This window comes from Drosophila obscura, unplaced genomic scaffold (genome assembly GCF_018151105.1).
Source record: "Drosophila obscura isolate BZ-5 IFL unplaced genomic scaffold, ASM1815110v1 contig_208, whole genome shotgun sequence".
Classification (NCBI taxonomy): Eukaryota; Metazoa; Arthropoda; class Insecta; order Diptera; family Drosophilidae; genus Drosophila; species Drosophila obscura.
Genome location: NW_024542799.1, coordinates 1 through 17,576, shown reverse-complemented (window position 1 = coordinate 17,576; position 17,576 = coordinate 1). Strand labels below are relative to the sequence as shown.

Genomic DNA, 17,576 nt, shown 5'->3' with positions numbered 1-17,576 from the left:
ATGAATGAGACTGAGAGAAAATACTTGATTGAAAAATGATACGAGCCGAGTGACCTCTTGAAAATCTATTACTCAGGAAAACTTCTCAATTTTCTGTCGAAAGAACACAATATATTCCGACTAGCAAATCAACGTCCAAGCCCGAAATAGTCCAATGGCGAGTAACGTGATATTTATTGTCACTCTGTGCATATTCTCTGTGTGCTTCCTGACCATATGGAAGTACTCGGGCATGGAACACGAGGATAGAAAGTTCAAGGCGATCCTGATAACGTTCTTTATGGTGATGCTATTTCAGTTCCTGGTTTTCGATCCATTACGATTTTTGGTACTTGCCATTGACGCGGCCTGCTGGCCAAGGCTGCAACGGCCGCCCGTTCCGGACCCGGAAGCAAAGAGGCACACCCGCATGGACTATCTGAAGCTGCGGCTACGCAGCTTGCGCAGTCAGCTATTGATCACGGAGAAACATCGCAACGAGGAGCTGAACCTCAAGTACAGGACCATTGTCCGCGAGCTCTGGGTGTACGGAAAGTTGTTCCTTATTCACTTGTTTCTGAATCTGGCGCTGGTGAACCGGCTGCTGTACTACAATGGGGAGTCCATCGAGAACCTAATGAAGTATAATCACACCGATTCGATTGGCCTGAGCAACGTACTGTTCCTACATCAACTGTATCCCTTCATTGAGCACACGCTGATCAATGGCTTCTTGAACAATGATCATCATCGTCTCACCTCGCACTGGAACCATGTGAATAGCACACAGCTGGTGGGCGTAATACAAATGCGGCTGTTACGGGACACCGGAGAACATTACGGCTTAAGTGATCCGGAGTACACCAAAAAGGAATATTCCGAGGGCTGGAGCCTGCCTAATGTACGCGAACCCTACACCAACAAGTACTGGTCCATCTATCTACCTTGGCTGCCGATGTCCAAAAACTACAGTTTCTTTGAGAAATTTTTTCTTAGCATTAGACAGTACGGATACTTTGCAATGTATCCCGAGCTGACAGGCTACGCAACTACTCTGCGGAATACGAGGAAGGACAGCATTAAGGTGCTCGAATATCTGTACGAAAAGAATTGGCTCGACCAAAGGACCGCAGCTCTCTTCTTGGACTTCACGCTGTACAATGTGGATGCAAATATGTTCAGTGTGATCACTCTGCGGTTCGAGAATCTGCCCTACGGCATTATACACAGCAGCATGTACGTCAATAGTGTTTCGTTGACGGAGTCGGCGGAGACCCTGCCATGGTTTGGCATGATTTGTTTGTTCGCCTACGTGATTATCTGGCTGGAGCTTGGCATGACCGTGATTGTGCCCTTGTGGTTTGAGCCAAAGCGATTGAAGTTGTTCTGGGTGAAAATTGACCTGGCGATCCTATTACTCAGCATGATAGTTGTGACCTTAATGGCTATGAGGGATGGCGTTGTCTCCAGACTGCTCGCTGTATTAGAGATGTCCAACACGCTTGATTTCATTGACTTTCGGATACCGGCGCGCATGACCGAGTTTACCGTGATTTTAATGGGCTTCCTCGTCTGCCTGGTCACGTTGCGTCTGTGGAAGGTGATGCAGTTTTCCAGCATCTTTCAGGTCTTTACGATGACGCTGTCCTTGGCCTGGCAAGCGCTCTTCAGCACGGCCTGTGTGATCGGCATTTTCATGATGGGATTCGGCATTGCCACGGTCTGCATTAATGGCAACAACAGTGATAACTTTAGGAGCCTGCTGCAAGGCATGGCTACCGTAATGTGCTTCTCCTTTGGCTTCACTAGCCACGTCGCGCCGAAAGATCTCTTCCACGGTGGCTTATGGATGGGCATTCTTATCTACGGCATAATGTCCTTTACCATCGCAATATTGCTAACAAATGTGTTCGTGTCGATACTCAACAACTACTTTACCGCAGCCAAGGCAGTGCGAGATCGTAAACGCAAGGATCAGATCTCATTCTGGGAATTCCTTTGCGTCGAGTATGCGGACATCATCCGTACCGTACGGGAAGCATTTGGGTGTGAGCACAAGTACAGGCGCAAGAACCGCACCGTTGCCGAGAACATCAAGCACACGATGGACCTTCAAGCGGCTGCTGTTGCTTCAGCTCGTTTCAAGCGGGGAAAAGGCCATAAGTCGTCAATTAAGTTGAAAGGCGGGGTCGTGACGGATGATGAAGCCGAGGAACATGAGCGCAAGGCGCAGGCCCAGCACAAGGATCGCATTGCCAGGACATACACGATAGCAGCCATTCTCCAGACGCAGATGGAAATCGCTGAGCGAACCCTCTTCGGCGACAAGGAGGGAAATCTCCTCGGCGAGGACGAGAATGACCTGCACGAGCAGGTTCCGGATCTTCCCAGACAATACGTGTAAAGTGATATCTGAATTTTGTCTGCAAGTGTCTGCAGGAAAATAATAATATTATAAATACATATGTGTATGTGCATTCAGTTAAACTGGTTGAGGGTTCGCGGATCGGGGTTCGGAATCCGGGGCTCGAGGGATTTTTGTTTTATGTCATGGGTAAATAATTATGCGCAAACAGGCCAAACTTTTGACTTCAAAAGGCTTTTAAGGCAATTTGGCGCTCGCTTTCTTCGACTTGTTTGCTAGCGTGGCATTCTGGCTGCGGTCCAAGTCCAAAAACTAAATGACTTATGTATATAAAAGGGTCCTCTCATTCCCCACCCCCACCGCCCCACTCTATTGTTGTGGTGTAAGCAAATAAAAATTGAATACTACTAGCTTTTAGGCTGTGCAGCGCCGCCTGCAGAACTATTCTTGGTGAAATCTGAGCTCCAGCAAACATTTTCAAGCATTTTCCAAAACCAACGACGCATCTTCTGGCCAAACTAAACAATTGCTAAACTTTTGCCGCCCTACGTCGTCGCCGTCGCCTTCGCCTCTTTTTATCCATCAGCAGACAGGCAGACAAAGGGTGAGAGAGAGGGAGAGACAGAGAGTCTGAAGCGGTTTTTCTATATTTTTTGTGGCACTTATGTCACTTGAGGGAATTGAACGAAACTTTTATAATTATTAGCAACAAATGAGCAGTGACAGAGCGCTTTTAGCATGACTGTAACTTTACCTCCTTTGGCTTCCTCTCACTGATTTTGGTCTCCTCTCCGCTTTTTGCCGCTCTGCCCAGACAGAGAATCACAAATGATCCCCGCCCCCAATTTAAAAGTTTTAACTACCTGACTATTCTCTGTGCTCCACACTCCCTTCCCTTCCCTTCCCCACCCTCCATGCGGATGTGAAGTATGTGGCTACGTACCCAAAGACAAACGGCAAAAGAAAGAGTGCCCGAATCAAAGCCACCTAAAGTTACATATCTCCCACATTTGTGTGTGTGTGTGTGTGTGTACCTCTGTGTGGGGTGGAAGAGTTGGGCAGAAAGTTTTTAATTTTTGATCGCTTTTTGCATGGATACCACAATCAGCAGTGCAGCTAAAGCTAATGCTCTCACTTTACGTATAGCTCCAAAAATGTGTTCCCGTCCCCGAAAAGTTGCATCGAAAAGTAAGCTGTAGGTACATATAGTCATAAAATAGGCAACTGCAATAAATTTCGAAGCACTAGACAGCATCAGAAAGCTGCAAAACATTGTTCACAATACTAAAATGCGAGAAGTTGCACAACATTAACATTGTTGAGCTCCAACTCCCTGTCGAAGGCACTCGACTGTGTATTTTTTGCAGCTAAAAATATGCAATAGGCGCGCACTTCGTACGCCAGGCCAGCAAATTATGATCATCACGAAAGCTGCATGCTACGGCATTGTGCATATAGAAAACATTGACCGAAAAGTATGCTGTAGAGGATTTTAATTGATCGATAAAAATACTTAAATAGGCGTGAAGAAAAAAACCGAAAACCAAAAAACAAAAACCGTTGGGGACAATTATTTTATATACCTATTTCTCCACTGCAAAAATGAAGACTTGCTCTAATCTATCTGGCAGAAATGGTCACGGTCCCATGCTTGCTATAATATCCACTTCCTAACACTCTGTAAACTGATCCCTTGATCGACTTGCTCAGGCTTTGAAATTTAAGATTTAAATTTGTAGCCACGAAAGCCATAATAGGATAAAGATAACCCCAAGAACATTTTATTTGCAACATTTTTGTTCAATTTCTCTGCCTCTGCTCACTTGATGGGCACACATTTCTCTTAAGTCGGAAAGCTCTTAGCAAAGAGCAGCTGCTGAATGGAAAGCAGCGAAAGCTTTCTCTCTGCCACAACAGAGCGAACGAACGTCGTTCCGCAGGGCTTTTGGGCTAAAGTTCTGACAAAGATATAGATGTACACATGTATATCCTGGCATGTGCTATCTCTACAGGCAGGAGTCATGGCAGGAATTTAATTCATGACTAGAGTGCCGTGTCCTCGGCCGTATACAGCCAAGGTTAAGTATTGCTGCAACGGCAAACACGTCACTTTTTGAGTCCTGAAGTCCAGAGGCGCAACTCTCGAGCCTTTCGTTTGCCTCCTGCCTTTGCCTCTCCTTATTCCTTATTTTTATTTGACCCGCTGCTTGAGCACGAATCTCCCAACCTTAGAACTGTCGACCCATCATCTCGATTTCTGTTTCGCAGCATGGATGGACGGATACCATAAACAATTGCGGAGGAAATATTATATATGTACGTACAGCGGGTCTTTGTTGGGTCTTTGTGGGTTGCACCAACTTTTGCTTTGTCTCTAATCCACGGCGAAGAAAAGGAGAATCCTTTTGATTGAAATTTCCCCTCACACTGATGGCCGAGTGGAAAGGAACAACAATCAGTTTAGACAAATGATATTGAACCTAAAAAAGACAGAAGACAAACCACGGACCGGCATAATTAGACCTTGTCACGCTTGGGACGAGACCTAGAGCCCCCCCCCCCCCACCCACTCTTTGAACATGATTTGCATAAAACTCGGACGGGGAAATTTTAAAGCCTCGCTGACCTTTCGTGTATCAGTCTGCAACCGAAAACGAAAACTCCCCAAAAACAAAAAACCTTTTTTAATTTACACGACACGTTGCTCGAGTCGCATTTTTTGTCCGGTGGGATACACTTCACTGCTGGGCAACAGCAACAGCTACAGCAACACCTTCAACGGCAATAAAGCCGAAAGCAATGCAAGAAATATTGAAGCAATCAAAAATGTAAATGTCACTACGTGAATTGTTAAACAAATCCTTCCTTCCCTCAGAACTCAGATTTGGCCCTTGGGCTCTTCTCTGAGTGGGCGGGCCGATAAATCTGCTTTAATTTATACACATACAAATGTTTTTGTTGGTTGCGTATTTATCGCAAAAAGTTAATTGCCAGCCCGTGCTCTCTATTAATCATATTCCGTAATTTGTTTAGCCTAATTAGCCTTATAGATAGAAAACCGAGGGGAGTAGTCCCCATGGGATAAGCCATAAGCCATTGGCCTGCCTTGCGGATCATTAGCGATGGTCCAAAGAGTCTTGTGTCACTGCTAGAAAGTGGAGCATGTGGCGTTAGGTCAGTATTAATTAAATTTGGGATGGTTTTAATTCAGAGTTAACTTTTCTCTCAATTGATTCTATATTTAAGGAGGATTTTATAAGAATTTTAACTAAAACTAATTACGAGTGGAAAATGAACCAAAGCTTCAGGTTTCTACAGCGCACTGATTTATCGCTTTCTTCGTCAAAAATTCAGGTATAGAATAAATTCTGACCTCTTTTCTCCAAAATAGCCTTGCCTTGCCATTCCGTGGTTTCATCCAGTTCCCCGACGCAGTGTCAACTTTTTGAGGAATTTGAGGAATAATTAAATTAAGCGACAGACTAGAAAATAATCTTAGCAAGCCTTCTCCGACTGTGCTTTCGGGTGTTGTACCCAGTGGTGGCATCTGCATCAGGTTCCGTGTTAAGTGAAATGTCGCCTGGCCATTATTCAGCCATTTTGTGTCTTGTCGACAAACAAAATTAACAGCCAGCAGAAAACATCTACGTACCAACAGACAACACACAAACAGAGAGGGGACCGAGGAGTATAAGCCACTCATAAAGTTTCGCAACTAGGCTGGCTCCGAATCTGAATCTGAACCTGAATCTGGTTGCTGTTCTGCCGGATGAACTTCATTTGCGTTCCTTGTCGGCTTTTTTTTGGTACTGTCCCAACATGCGCGACATTTTTTAATGCACAATTCGTGTACTGCTGGGAGAATTTCGCTGTACGAGTACCAGCTCCTACTCTCCCACTTTCCATGAACTCGTTGTGCTGTTTCTTTTTTTCTTTTTGGCCATTAACAGCAATTACAAAATGGCAAACAAAAACCTGCTAACAAAAAAAAATAATAGGGCATGGACGCAGGGCAAGGGCAAACTTTTAATTATTTAGACGAGCAAACGCAAAAGTCGCTTTGTCACATTTCATATATATATATTTTTTTGTTGCAGATGTAGATATTTTTTCAGAGGTAAACTTAATTATGCAGCGACTTCTGTCTCCCTATATGCAATTTTCGGTTTTTATAATCACAAGCCCAGCAACCACTTGCGACTTATTAAATTAAAGGCAATCCAAGCGCGATGGAAACCTGTCCCTAAGAAATTCCCATTGCCAACAGTGGCATGTGTGCCTGTCGAAGGCGATAACATATGCCAGGGATTGTTGCGGCTCCTGCTTTGGCTTTTGGCAGCTGCTGGCAAGTAGCTCACCCTTTATCTGTGCGCACGAACCCAAAATGGCCATTTAAATTGTGCATCTATGCATGAAATACGCGCTGAAAGCGCTTAAGATAAGCGCAAGCGGAAACTAACACGTTCATGTGTGTGTGTGATGCGAAGGGAGGAGCAAAAAAGGAAAAACAGGAGAAGCTTTGGCAGTTCAGGCGGTAATCAGTCGCCGAGAGGTTTATTCAAGACAACGTAGACAGCTTTACAGGAACAGAGGCGAGGAGTAGGCAAGTGGAGACGAGTGGTAGGCCAAAGGAGCGGCCAGAGGAGCAGCTGCATACTTGGCGATTACTGGCGCGGCCAGAGGAGCAGCAACTGGAGCTATCACGGGGGCAGCAGCGATTCCATTGTAGTTCCTGGCAAACACCTGGCTACTGGTGGCGGTGACAACGGGAGCAGGAGCAGCTACGAAGGCGGCGGGCGCAGTGTAGGCTAGAGGAGCACTTAGGAAGCCAGGCTTGGCAGAGGCGCAGGCCAGGATGGCGAAGATGACAGCAGCCTGCAGATGGAAATGCAAATGCATTAGGCCACGGATTCGCAGTCATTCGCAGTCTTCAGAATTGTATACTCACGAATTTGAACATATTGTTGGGGTTGTTTGGTTGTTGTGAGCAGCTCGGAAACTTGAACTTGTCTGATGTCGCTTAACACCATCCCGGGCGGTATTTATACCATGGATCGATGGCGCGACTCAGCCAGACTCAAAGTACGACTTTGACCTCGAATTTAGTGGCAAATCCGAGCCGACGCGCTGTACATTCAAGAGAAGGAAACACCACAAAGTGCAAGTGAAGCGGCACAGCGGGCCAGGCGTGGCATTTAAATGAACCACATAACGTACTCGGATTCGTACTTCTACTTGTTGTGGACACAAGTCAATGCGGCAGACAGACTTGGGTATAAATAAGCAGAGCTAACGGCAGTGGCTATCAAACGCAATCATCCCTCAAACAAGCAACACCAACATGTTCAAATACGTAAGTTCTTCTCGGAAGAGTGCGGGATAAAGTAACAACATTGAGCAACATCTTTCTCTTCCACTTGCAGGCTGCTGTCATCCTCGCCATCCTGGCCTGTGCCGCCGCCAAACCCGCTTTCCTGAGTGCTCCTCTGGCCTACAACGCCGCTGTCCTTGCTGCACCTGCTCCCGTTGTCACCGCCACCAGTAGCCAGGTGTTTGCCAGGAACTACAATGGAATCGCTGCTGCCCCCGTGATCGCTCCCGTTGCTGCTCCTCTGGCCGCGCCCGTGATCGCCAAGTATGCTGCTGCTCCTCTGGCCGCTCCTTTGGCCTATCACTCGGCTCCTCTTGCCTACTCCTCGCCTCTGGTCAGTGCGCTGGCTTACTCAGCCCCTCTGACCTATGTATAACACCTTTTCTGCCCAAGCTCCAGTTCTGTTGTAAGAATCTAGAATGAACAATAAACATCTCTTAAATCCATAATTAACAGCGTCTCACCTGGCGGGGACAATTTTAAGTGAATCATCAGCTGTCTATGGCGAATACAAAACACGACGGCAGCTACTGTCCATATACAAGACTCTTTGTTTTTTCCCGAGTGCATGCAGCTCACGTAGCCAGCGGACGAGTTATTGGTCACTGGTGGCCGCCGCTGGATGCGTGACGTTTAAGATGAATAAAGAGTTTTGTTTGTCAGGTTTTTTTAGCATTAGCGTTCAATTAGGCCAAGGTCGCAGGGCCGCAAACGCTTTTTAAAGTACAATGAACTTTCCGAAGGTTTGTGTCACTCTTTGACTGGGATATTTTGTGTATCTGATATTAACACCAACAACAATAGAGGTTTTATAGATGTATGTTGTTGATAAAATTGAAAAATATTACCACTACTGTGTAGCAATATAAAATGTATTCTAAAAAGCTAATATGTATAATAAGTACAAATAAGAGAAGCATATTACACACGCGTTGGCATCTCTCAAACTAATTAAGAACGAAAGAATAATAACAATCAATTATGACTAATAGATTATACATCCTACAAGTGGTAGCTACGGATTTATATTTTTGAACACATATTTATGTACATAATTTATAGCGACTAAGTTTCTGTCTTTCCCTACGAAGCAATAGAGAAGACAAATGCTGATACCACCAAAGCATCTATGGGAGATGGACGAGTAATTCCTTTCAGGCGAACGCGTATTGCCATATACATATGTCGGTACATACATATGTAAGTATTTCATAATATAAATATGTATGTATATGGCAATTTCCACAGTTTTGGGTCAAAGGTGAACATAAAAGCCTGCTTACTGCTTTGGGACTATCAATGCTTGCAATGAGTTAAATCTAACTCAAAATCAGAAAATGAATTATCCTATCCCATTTCCAAGGTAACAGTTCACCCTTCGACCTTGACATTATTGCTGTATAGCTGTATACAGAAACTAACCAAATAAACTAAAAAAAAAAAACAAATCAATTTCGAACAATTGAATTTAACGAACAATGGACACAAGCACCAGCTGATGTCTATGCGGACAATAATTTGTATTTCATTTACGTGACTAGCATTGTAAAGACTTCGAACTTGCGAGCAGTTTGTAGGGCCTTTGTTTTAAGGCTACCGTTGAATCCAATTAGCAGAGTCCGATGTCTTCCCCAAAATGCAACAAAGTCCAAGTTTCTTAAATTTGGATTTCTTTTATTGAAAGGTCCTTAAAACAGAACTGGAGCTGGGGCAGAAAAGGTGTTATAGGCCAGAGGGGCTGAGTATGCCAGCGGACTGGTCAGAGGCGAGGAGTAGGCTAGAGGATCCGAGTGATAGGCCAAAGGAGTGGCCAGAGGAGCAGCAGCATACTTGGCGATCACTGGCGCGGCCAGAGGAGCAGCAACTGGAGCGATCACGGGGGCAGCAGCGATTCCATTGTAGTTCCTGGCAAACACCTGGCTACTGGTGGCGGTGACAACGGGAGCAGGTGCAGCAAGGACAGCGGCAGGAACGGCGTTGTAGGCCAGAGGAGCACTCAGGAAACCGGGTTTGGCGGAGGCACAGGCCAGGATGGCGAGGATGACAGCAGCCTGCAAGTGGAAGAGAAGGATGTTGTTCAATGTTGTTACTTTATCCCGCACTCTTCCGAGAAGAACTTACGTATTTGAACATGTTGGTGTTGCTTGTTTGAGGGATGATTGCGTTTGATAGCCACTGCCGTTAGCTCTGCTTATTTATACCCAAGTCTGTCTGCCGCATTGACTTGTGTCCACAACAAGTAGAAGTACGAATCCGAGTACGTTATGTGGTTCATTTAAATGCCACGCCTGGCCCGCTGTGCCGCTTCACTTGCACTTTGTGGTGTTTCCTTCTCTTGAATGTACAGCGCGTCGGCTCGGATTTGCCACTAAATGCGAGGTCAAAGTCGTACTTTGAGTCTGGCTGAGTCGCGCCTTCGATCCATGATATAAATACCGCCCGGGATGGTGTTAAGCGACATCAGACAAGTTCAAGTTTCCGAGCTGCTCACAACAACCAAACAACCCCAACAATATGTTCAAATTCGTGAGTATACAATTCTGAAGACTGCGAATGACTGCGAATCCGTGGCCTAATGCATTTGCATTTCCATCTGCAGGCTGCTGTCATCTTCGCCATCCTGGCCTGCGCCTCTGCCAAGCCTGGCTTCCTAAGTGCTCCTCTAGCCTACACTGCGCCCGCCGCCTTCGTAGCTGCTCCTGCTCCCGTTGTCACCGCCACCAGTAGCCAGGTTTTTGCCAGGAACTACAATGGAATCGCTGCTGCCCCCGTGATAGCTCCAGTTGCTGCTCCTCTGGCTGCGCCAGTGATCGCCAAGTATGCAGCTGCTCCTCTTGCCGCTCCTTTGGCCTACCACTCGGCTCCTCTTGCCTACTCCTCGCCTCTGAACAGTCCGCTGGCATACTCAGCCCCTCTGGCCTATAGCACCTTTGCTGCCCCTGCGCCAGTTCTGTTCTAGGAACCTTTCAATAAAAGAAATCTGAATTTAAGAAACTTCGACTTGGTTGCATTTTTAAAAAGAAATTGGACTCTGCTAATTGGATTTAACGGTAGTTTTTAAACAAAGGCCCAGCAAACTGATCGCCAGTTTGAGGACTTTCTAATGCTAGTCACATAAATGAAATAAAAATTATTGTCCACATAGACAGCAGCTGGTGCTGGTGTCCATTGTTCGTTTAATTCATTTGTTCGAAATTAATTTGTTTTTTTGGTGTAATTTTAGTTGGTCATTTACAATAATGTCACGGTCAAAGGATGGCCATGAAAATAGGATTCGCTAATTAATTTTTAGGTGCCTTATATGCAGTGCCATGCAATACGTTGCAAGCTTTGACAGCCACAGGGCAGCGTGCCACCTTCATTGTACGCTTTCTGACCGTGATCTGTTTACCCCCAAATGTGACAGTCATATCGTGAACTGGCATACAATGAGTAGATCAATGGGTGAAATTTATCCATAAATTTGCATTTGGATGCAGTCGAGTTAAGAGATCGATTGGATAGGTATTCATCCAAGAATTGTGTGGCCCTTCCATCTTTACCTAAAATTATGATTTCACCCAGTTATACTTCGGATCTCCCACTACCCGACTAGTTCGTGAACTATAACATGCCAGCGTATCCAAATCGTCAGCAGTAGTTCCCAGAAAATTAATTTGAATTGTTTTTGTTGCTCAGAGGGTTTTATTTTTTAATTTCAATATTATTACTAAATTATCACAGGAACCGGCCTAAAAAAAGATTGGTTGAGGGGCTGCGGCGTAGCCCAAGGATGTTGTGTATGACAATGGAGCAGTGGCAGCATATTTTGCAATCAGGGGAGCCGCAAAGGGCAAGATTATGCGTGGGGCCACTGGTGCCACGACCTTGACAGCCGGAACTGGAGCTGCAACCGGCACAGAGGCAATCACGGGTGCCGCAGCAATGCCATTGAAGTTTCTGGCCACCACCTGGCTGCTGGTGGCGGTCACAACGGGAGCAGGTGCAGCAAACAGTGGGGCGGGAACAGCGGCCAGTGGAGCCGACAGAAGCAGTCCTGGCTTGGCGGCAACGCAGGCGATCAGAACGCAAATGACAGACACCTAGAAAGGTGGAATAAGATGATTATCGGACATTCAGGAAAATGCTGAACTCCACTTACGTATTTGTACATATTGATTTGGTTCGGTTTGAGTTTGTGGTTGCTTGAGGAGCGAAAATGTGTTTGATGCCCGGGCAACGTATTCGATTTATTTTTATAGCAAATCGACAAGCGAACGTGACGGAGGTCTCCCAGGAAATTAGCATTCAGAGCGTACGCCTCTACGGCTAGCTGTAATAAGTGCGCTGCTTCTGTTGCGTGGCTATATCTATGCATGTCTACGCGTTTATAAAGTGCCAAAAAATACTCTCGTACAGGTGCTTTGCATACAATTTTCAGCTGCAAGTAAAGCAAAGTCAGAGCATCAGGAAATGTTCTTAAAAAGAGTGTTTTATTGGGATAGAGATGACAGACAATACCACAAATTTATGGCAACAAAAATTAAGGTTTAGCATCATTTCCGTTTAATCATGAAATAGGCAAGAAATTGAAATTTCCAATGCTAAATATGTTCAGTTTCTTTTTTACCATTTTCACTCACTTGTAGCACTAACCATACAGTATACTGTAAAAAAGAAAAGAAACTTGTCTATTTCATGCGTCTATTCCGATATCGATAGGACACGCGCTCAGTGTGAAAAGGCTATAAACACTAACCATACAGTATACTGTATACCGAATGGTTAGTGCGTATAGCCTTTTCAGCCGATATCGATATCGGAATAGACGCAATCAAGTAGAAAAGACGTTCACATTGGCAGAGGTGCGTCTAGAATTTTAATTTAGGTTTTGGCAGAAAACGGTTAAATTCAAATCTGAAATTAGAAACAGAATAGAAATGGTCGCAGCTTTTTTTAAATTCTCTTGTTTATCTTTGTATTTCGTTGCTCTCTCTTTTCGCTATAATTTTTCTCATTTTCTGCCTCCACTTTCCACCGCTCAAATGGCAGAAAACCGTTAAATTCAAATCTGAAATACCAGGCGCACAGAAATCAGCAGAAGGTGGCTGCTTTTTTTAAATTCTCGTTTTTTCTTGTTTCTCTTTGTGTTTTGTTGCTCTCTCTTTTCGCTCTAATTTTTCTCATTTTCTGCCTCCACTTTCCACTGCTCAAATGGCAAAAAACCGTTAAATTCAAACCTGAAATACCAGGCGCACAGAAATCAGCAGAAGGTCGCTGCTTTTTTTAAATTCTCGTTTTTTCTTGTTTCTTTTTGTGTTTTGTTGCTCTCTCTTTTCGCTCTAATTTTTCTCATTTTCTGCCTCCACTTTCCACTGCTCAAATGGCAAAAAACCGTTAAATTCAAACCTGAAATACCAGGCGCACAGAAATCAGCAGAAGGTCGCTGCTTTTTTTGAATTTTCTTTTTTTCTTGTTTATCTCTGATTTGTTGCCCCTCTTTTCGCTATAATTTTTCTCATTTTCTGCCTCCACTTTCCACCGCTCAGCAACCGTTAAATTCAAATCTGAGATACCAGGCGCATAGAAATCAGCAGAAGGTCGCTGGTTTTTTTAAATTCTCGGTTTTTCTTGTTTCTCTTCGTGTTTCGTTGCTCTCTCTTTTCGCTCTAATTTTTCTCATTTTATGCCTCCACTTTCCACCGCTCAAATGGCAGAAAACCGTTAAATTCAAATCTGAAATACCAGGCGCACAGAAATCAGCAGAAGGTCGCTGCTTTTTTTAATTCTCTTTTTTCTGTTTACTTTTATTTGTTGCTCCTTTCCTATTTTCTCATTTTCCGCCTCCACTTTCCACCGCTCAATGGCGACCGTAACAAACCGAACGGCGGACAGCAGAAGGTCGCTGCTTTTTTTAATTCTTTTTCTTGTTTATCTTTGTATTTCGTTGACCTCTCTTTTCGCTCTAATTTTTCTCATTTTATGCCTCCACTTTCCACCGCTCAAATGGCAGAAAACCGTTAAAATCAAACCTGAAATACAAGGCGCACAGAAATCAGTAGAAGGTCGCTGCTTTTTTTAAATTCTCGTTTTTTCTTGTTTCTCTTTGTGTTTTGTTGCTCTCTCTATTTGCTCTAATTTTTCTCATTATCTGCCTCCACTTTCCACTGCTCAAATGACAAAAAACCGTTAAATTCAAATCTGAAATACCAGGCGCACAGAAATCAGCAGAAGGTCGCTGCTTTTTTTTAAATTCTAGTTTTTTCTTGTTTCTCTTTGTGTTTTGTTGCTCTCTCTATTTGCTCTAATTTTTCTCATTTTCTGACTCTACTTTCCACCGCTCAAATGCCAGAAAACCGTTAAATTCAAATCTGAAATACCAGGCGCACAGAAATCAGCAGAAGGTCGCTGCTTTTTTTGAATTTTCTTTTTTTCTTGTTTATCTCTGTATTTCGTTGCCCCCTCTTTTCGCTATAATTTTTCTCATTTTCTGCCTCCACTTTCCACCGCTCATGGCAAAAAACCCTTAAATTCAAATCTGAGATACCAGGCGCATAGAAATCAGCAGAAGGTCGCTGGTTTTTTTAAATTCTCGGTTTTTCTTGTTTCTCTTCGTGTTTCGTTGCTCTCTCTTTTCGCTCTAATTTTTCTCATTTTATGCCTCCACTTTCCACCGCTCAAATGGCAGAAAACCGTTAAATTCAAATCTGAGATACCAGGCGCACAGAAATCAGCAGAAGGTCGCTGCTTTTTTTTAAATTCTTTTTTTTTTCTTGTTTCTCTTTGTGTTTTGTTGCGCTCTCTTTTCGCTCTAATTATTCTCATTTTATGCCTCCACTTTCCACCGCTCAAATGGCAGAAAACCGTTAAATTCAAATCTGAGATACCAGGCGCACAGAAATCAGCAGAAGGTCGCTGCTTTTTTTTAAATTCTTTTTTTTTCTTGTTTCTCTTTGTGTTTTGTTGCTCTCTCTTTTCGCTCTAATTTTTCTGATTTTATGCATCCACTTTCTACCGCTCAAATGGCAGAAAACCGTTAAATTCAAATCTGAGATACCAGGCGCACAGAAATCAGCAGAAGGTCGCTGCTTTTTTTTAAATTCTAGTTTTTTCTTGTTTCTCTTAGTGTTTTGTTGCTCTCTCTTTTCGCTCTAATTTTTCTCATTTTCTGACTCTACTTTCCACCGCTCAACTGCAAGAAAACCGTTAAATTCAAATCTGAGATACCAGAAGCACAGAAATCAGCAGAAGGTCGCTGCTTTTTTTGAATTTTCTTTTTTTCTTGTTTATCTCTGTATTTCGTTGCCCCCTCTTTTCGCTATAATTTTTCTCATTTTCCGCCTCCACTTTCCACCGCTCAAATGGCAGAAAACCGTTAAAATCAAACCTGAAATACAAGGCGCACAGAAATCAGCAGAAGGTCGCTGCTTTTTTTAATTCTCTTTTTTTTCTTGTTTATCTTTGTATTTCGTTGACCTCTCTTTTCGCTCTAATTTTTCTCATTTTATGCCTCCACTTTCCACCGCTCAAATGGCAGAAAACCGTTAAAATCAAACCTGAAATACAAGGCGCACAGAAATCAGCAGAAGGTCGCTGCTTTTTTTAAATTCTCGTTTTTTCTTGTTTCTCTTTGTATTTCGTTGACCTCTCTTTTCGCTCTAATTTTTCTCATTTTCCGCCTCCACTTTCCACCGCTCAAATGGCAGAAAACCGTTAAAATCAAACCTGAAATACAAGGCGCACAGAAATCAGCAGAAGGTCGCTGCTTTTTTTAAATTTTCTTTTTTTCTTGTTTATCTCTGTATTTCGTTGCCCCCTCTTTTCGCTATAATTTTTCTCATTTTCTGCCTCCACTTTCCACCGCTCATGGCAAAAAACCGTTAAATTCAAACCCGAAATACCAGGCGCACAGAAATCAGCAGAAGGTCGCTGGTTTTTTTAAATTCTCGGTTTTTCTTGTTTCTCTTCGTGTTTCGTTGCTCTCTCTTTTCGCTCTAATTTTTCTCATTTTATGCCTCCACTTTCCACCGCTCAAATGGCAGAAAACCGTTAAAATTAAATCTGAAATACCAGGCGCACAGAAATCAGCAGAAGGTCGCTGCTTTTTTTGAATTTTCTTTTTTTCTTGTTTATCTCTGTATTTCGTTGCGCTATAATTTTTCTCATTTTCTGCCTCCACTTTCCACCGCTCATGGCAAAAAACCGTTAAATTCAAATCTGAGATACCAGGCGCACAGAAATCAGCAGAAGGTCGCTGGTTTTTTTAAATTCTCGGTTTTTCTTGTTTCTCTTCGTGTTTCGTTGCTCTCTCTTTTCGCTCTAATTTTTCTCATTTTCTGCCTCCACTTTCCACTGCTCAAATGGCAAAAAACCGTTAAATTCAAACCTGAAATACCAGGCGCACAGAAATCAGCAGAAGGTCGCTGCTTTTTTTAAATTCTCGTTTTTTCTTGTTTCTCTTTGTGTTTTGTTGCTCTCTCTATTTGCTCTAATTTTTCTCATTATCTGCCTCCACTTTCCACTGCTCAAATGACAAAAAACCGTTAAATTCAAATCTGAAATACCAGGCGCACAGAAATCAGCAGAAGGTCGCTGCTTTTTTTTAAATTCTAGTTTTTTCTTGTTTCTCTTTGTGTTTTGTTGCTCTCTCTATTTGCTCTAATTTTTCTCATTTTCTGACTCTACTTTCCACCGCTCAAATGCCAGAAAACCGTTAAATTCAAATCTGAAATACCAGGCGCACAGAAATCAGCAGAAGGTCGCTGCTTTTTTTGAATTTTCTTTTTTTCTTGTTTATCTCTGTATTTCGTTGCCCCCTCTTTTCGCTATAATTTTTCTCATTTTCTGCCTCCACTTTCCACCGCTCATGGAAAAAAACCGTTAAATTCAAATCTGAGATACCAGGCGCATAGAAATCAGCAGAAGGTCGCTGGTTTTTTTAAATTCTCGGTTTTTCTTGTTTCTCTTCGTGTTTCGTTGCTCTCTCTTTTCGCTCTAATTTTTCTCATTTTCTGCCTCCACTTTCCACTGCTCAAATGGCAAAAAACCGTTAAATTCAAACCTGAAATACCAGGCGCACAGAAATCGGCAGAAGGTCGCTGCTTTTTTTAAATTCTCGTTTTTTTCTTGTTTCTCTTTGTGTTTTGTTGCTCTCTCTATTTCGCTCTAATTTTTCTCATTATCTGCCTCCACTTTCCACCGCTCAAATGGCAAAAAACCGTTAAATTCAAACCCGAAATACCAGGCGCACAGAAATCAGCAGAAGGTCGCTGGTTTTTTTAAATTCTCGGTTTTTCTCTTGTTTCTCTTCGTGTTTTGTTGCTCTCTCTTTTCGCTCTAATTTTTCTCATTTTATGCCTCCACTTTCCACCGCTCAAATGGCAGAAAACCGTTAAATTCAAATCTGAAATACCAGGCGCACAGAAATCAGCAGAAGGTCGCTGCTTTTTTTGAATTTTCTTTTTTTCTTGTTTATCTCTGTATTTCGTTGCCCCCTCTTTTCGCTATAATTTTTCTCATTTTCTGCCTCCACTTTCCACCGCTCATGGCAAAAAACCGTTAAATTCAAATCTGAGATACCAGGCGCACAGAAATCAGCAGAAGGTCGCTGGTTTTTTTTAAATTCTCGGTTTTTCTTGTTTCTCTTCGTGTTTCGTTGCTCTCTCTTTTCGCTCTAATTTTTCTCATTTTCTGCCTCCACTTTCCACTGCTCAAATGGCAAAAAACCGTTAAATTCAAACCTGAAATACCAGGCGCACAGAAATCAGCAGAGGGTCGCTGCTTTTTTTAAATTCTCGTTTTTTCTTGTTTCTCTTTGTGTTTTGTTGCTCTCTCTTTTTGCTCTAATTTTTCTCATTATCTGCCTCCACTTTCCACTGCTCT

The 17,576-nt window shown here is 43.3% G+C and overlaps 6 protein-coding genes across 6 annotated transcripts; 3 read left to right on the top strand and 3 right to left on the bottom strand.

The window, feature by feature from the left end:
• Positions 1–154: 154 nt before the first annotated feature.
• Positions 155–2,383, top strand: LOC111080207 (polycystin-2). The gene has a single exon (XM_022375686.2). The coding sequence runs from the start codon at positions 155–157 to the stop codon at positions 2,381–2,383; it is 2,229 nt and encodes a 742-aa protein (XP_022231378.2).
• A 4,539-nt stretch (positions 2,384–6,922) lies between these two features.
• On the bottom strand, positions 6,923–7,344 carry LOC111080208. Its single transcript, XM_022375687.2, has 2 exons — positions 7,293–7,344; positions 6,923–7,219 (listed from the first exon to the last, which is right to left on the bottom strand). Exons 1-2 carry the CDS (start codon positions 7,302–7,304, stop codon positions 6,923–6,925), a joined length of 309 nt encoding a protein of 102 aa, XP_022231379.2. The 5' UTR covers positions 7,305–7,344.
• A 322-nt stretch (positions 7,345–7,666) lies between these two features.
• Positions 7,667–8,091, top strand: LOC111080209 (cuticle protein 16.5-like). Its single transcript, XM_022375689.2, has 2 exons — positions 7,667–7,697; positions 7,768–8,091. The coding sequence occupies exons 1-2, from the start codon at positions 7,686–7,688 to the stop codon at positions 8,089–8,091; spliced, it is 336 nt and encodes a 111-aa protein (XP_022231381.2). The 5' UTR covers positions 7,667–7,685.
• A 1,312-nt stretch (positions 8,092–9,403) lies between these two features.
• LOC111080210 lies at positions 9,404–9,866 on the bottom strand. The gene is made up of 2 exons (XM_022375690.2): positions 9,837–9,866; positions 9,404–9,766 (listed from the first exon to the last, which is right to left on the bottom strand). Exons 1-2 carry the CDS (start codon positions 9,846–9,848, stop codon positions 9,404–9,406), a joined length of 375 nt encoding a protein of 124 aa, XP_022231382.1. The 5' UTR covers positions 9,849–9,866.
• A 323-nt stretch (positions 9,867–10,189) lies between these two features.
• LOC111080211 (cuticle protein 38-like) lies at positions 10,190–10,674 on the top strand. Its single transcript, XM_022375691.2, has 2 exons — positions 10,190–10,241; positions 10,315–10,674. Exons 1-2 carry the CDS (start codon positions 10,230–10,232, stop codon positions 10,672–10,674), a joined length of 372 nt encoding a protein of 123 aa, XP_022231383.1. The 5' UTR covers positions 10,190–10,229.
• Positions 10,675–11,446: 772 nt separating this feature from the next.
• LOC111080212 (cuticle protein 16.5-like) lies at positions 11,447–11,868 on the bottom strand. Its single transcript, XM_022375692.2, has 2 exons — positions 11,857–11,868; positions 11,447–11,797 (listed from the first exon to the last, which is right to left on the bottom strand). The coding sequence occupies exons 1-2, from the start codon at positions 11,866–11,868 to the stop codon at positions 11,447–11,449; spliced, it is 363 nt and encodes a 120-aa protein (XP_022231384.2).
• Between the last annotated feature and the right edge of the window lie 5,708 nt (positions 11,869–17,576).

Bases quoted from the DNA above. Each gene is read 5' to 3' on its own strand.
- LOC111080207 (XM_022375686.2), top strand. From the start codon at position 155: ATGGCGAGTAACGTGATATTTATTGTCACTCTGTGCATATTCTCTGTG.